At 43.3% G+C, this 2,500-nt stretch overlaps 1 protein-coding gene across 1 annotated transcript in view; it reads right to left on the bottom strand.

Annotated features, from left to right (window-relative positions):
- Positions 1–910: 910 nt before the first annotated feature.
- Positions 911–2,500, bottom strand: part of LOC122253448 (lewis-type alpha-(1,3)-fucosyltransferase) — a 21,227-nt gene continuing 19,637 nt past the window's right edge. Inside the window, exons 8-10 of the mRNA XM_086546837.1 lie at positions 2,182–2,367; positions 1,894–2,052; positions 911–1,599 (exon numbers count right to left, since the gene is read on the bottom strand). Of these exons, the coding sequence (XP_086402963.1) occupies positions 1,272–1,599; positions 1,894–2,052; positions 2,182–2,367 (673 nt within the window). The 3' untranslated portion in view covers positions 911–1,271. The remainder of the gene's footprint in view (positions 1,600–1,893; positions 2,053–2,181; positions 2,368–2,500) is intronic.

Below are 2,500 nucleotides of genomic sequence, written 5' to 3'. Positions count from 1 at the left end.
GAGATAGGAGAGTCGAGAGAGGAGAGGGAGAGAGTAGGAGAGCAGAGAGAGAGGAGAGAGGGAGAGAGAGAGAGAGAGGAGAGAGAGATTGAGAGAGAGAGCTGTGGAGAGAGAGAGAGCGAGAGAGAGAGAGAGAGAGAGAGAGAGAGAGAGAGACGAGGAGGGGAGAGAGAGAGACAGGAGAAGCGGACAGGACAGACAGACAGACAGACAGACAGAAGAGAGAAGGAGAGGAGAAGAGAGAGAGAGAGAGAGAGAGGAGAGAGAGAGAGAGAGATGCGAGAGCGAGAGAGAGAGAGGAGAGAGAGAGGAGGGATGAGAGAGGAGAGAGAGAGGAGAGTGAGCGAGAAGAGAGAGAGAGGAGAGAGAGAGAGAAAGCGAAAGAATGAGAGAGAGAAGAGATAGAGATATAGAGAGAGAGAGAGAGAGAGAGAGAAAGAGAAAGACTGAGAGAGAAAGAGATAGAAAGAGAGAGAAAGAGAGAGGAGAGGAGAGAGATGAGAGAGAGGAGAGAGAGAGGCGAGAGAGAGAGAGGGAGAGGAGAGAGAGAGAGCGAGAGGGAGAAAGGAAAAGAGAGAGAGAAAGAATAAGAGAGAGAGAAGAGACGAGTTAGATGGGGGGGAGGAGAGAGATGTGCCACCGTTTTGGAGAGAGAGAGAGAGAGAGAGAGAGAGAGAGAAAGAAAGAGAGAGAAAGAGGGAGAAAGAGAGAGAAAGAGAAAGAAAGAGAAAGAAAGAGAGAGAAAGAGAAAGAGAGAAAGAGAGAGAGAAATAGAGAGAGAGAGAGAGAGTGAGAGAGAGAGTAATAAATTAATGACGATTGCTATTAACTTATTCATGTGAATGAAGATTCCACTGATCCCATGCCATCAAGGAGATGTTTAACGGTTGTAGTGGGAATAAAAAACGTATTATTGTCAAAGCATTTACTTGCTGTCATCTAGAAGGATATCAATAATCACTTAGCGCTTACATAATCCATGCACATATTGCTCTTAAGTTTTAGTGTTAATACAGATCAAATAAATAGGAAGAGGGGTGATAGGTAGGAAAAAGTTGTATAAATATTTACATTGACTTTTTATAAATAAGCATAATTATAAGGGCATTAGAAATAATGACATTATAAAATGCTTCCACTAGTAGCATTTTCGTTCCAAAGCCTCAATTCATCCATACAATTTAATGAATGTGAATATGAATATATATTTCAATGATTTAAATGAAAATACTCAAGTCATGTTAAACCTCTTAGTTTTTTCCACACGCATTTCATCTTTTTACTACGCCATAAATTTTGCAATATGTTTTATTTGGTCTGCAATATTCAGCGAGGGTGACAGTAAGCAAAAACACTAGAACGATCACAAGTAGGATCAGCATGCAGGTGAGAAAGGCGACAGCGGGGTGGTATTTGTACCAGCCAATGAAGTCCCCGATCTCCGGTGTCGTTTTGGCCAAACAGTGTGCCTCTTCCACGAACCACTTGCTCAGGTCGTAGACTTTGGTGCTGTTGTCGGCGTGGAGGCTCTCGCACAACGCGCAGAAGGCCTGGGCTCTTTGTATCCAGTCGCTGGACACAAAGTAGTATGTCTTCCATCTGGAATGTGGCGGGGAGAGAGCGTTGAGGGAAATGTTCAAAACGTTATAGTTGCTTGGTTTAGGAGTAGGGTTTTAGTCTTGTTTGTGATTGTTCTTGTGGATTTATTTGTGAGGTTTTGTCTTTTTCATGGGCTCCTTAAAGTAAAATAATCAAGATGAGGAAGCATTGGTCTCCAGTATATGTCAGATGTCAAATCATTGTAAGGGAAAGTTTACTGTTAACATAATAAAAGTAACTTTTCTATCGACAAGAGAACAAAGCAAGAAGACACAGATAAAAACGACGACGCACTTGAAATACTCATTGTAGGCGGTGTCGTTCCCGTGGAGGTAGAGGAGGTAGTCGGCGAGGTCCTTCGCCGTCGGGAAGGAGAGGGCGTCGATGTAGGAGTGAGGAGGCGCCTGGACGGAGTAGTTCCCCAGACCGTAGACGACAGGGATCACGTCCAGCCTGAGGGAGGAGGTGCAAGCGGGAGTATTGCGTGCACTCGGGCTTCCTGTATATGTGTATGTCAGTGTGTGTGTGCGCAAATCATTAAGAATTAATGACAGAGTGGTATTGCCATTAAGACAATCTTACCGTAAAATGTCGAAGAACTTCTCGGTGACATAGTCCTGGCAAAGAGAGTTTTCGAAAGACAGGTAGAACTTATAGTTTTCATTGAGGATCTTGTTACAATCTGACTGGTGGGACCGCTCGCATGTTAGGGATCCGCATCTGCCGAATATGTCCACTCCGATCCACCGCTGCAGAGTTTCCACCAGGCTGTAGAGTCACATGTTTGTCATTATCATCATCATCATCGTCATTATCATTATCATCATCATCATCATATCATTATTATTATTACAATCATTATTATTGTTATTGTTGTTGTTATTGTTACCGTTATTATCAT

Source organism: Penaeus japonicus, unplaced genomic scaffold (assembly GCF_977035675.1).
Source record: "Penaeus japonicus unplaced genomic scaffold, GWHDUDI00000001_assembly GWHDUDI00000018, whole genome shotgun sequence".
Taxonomy (NCBI): domain Eukaryota; kingdom Metazoa; phylum Arthropoda; class Malacostraca; order Decapoda; family Penaeidae; genus Penaeus; species Penaeus japonicus.
Note: the sequence above shows the minus strand (reverse complement) of the source record. Positions and strands in the feature narration are given on the sequence as shown.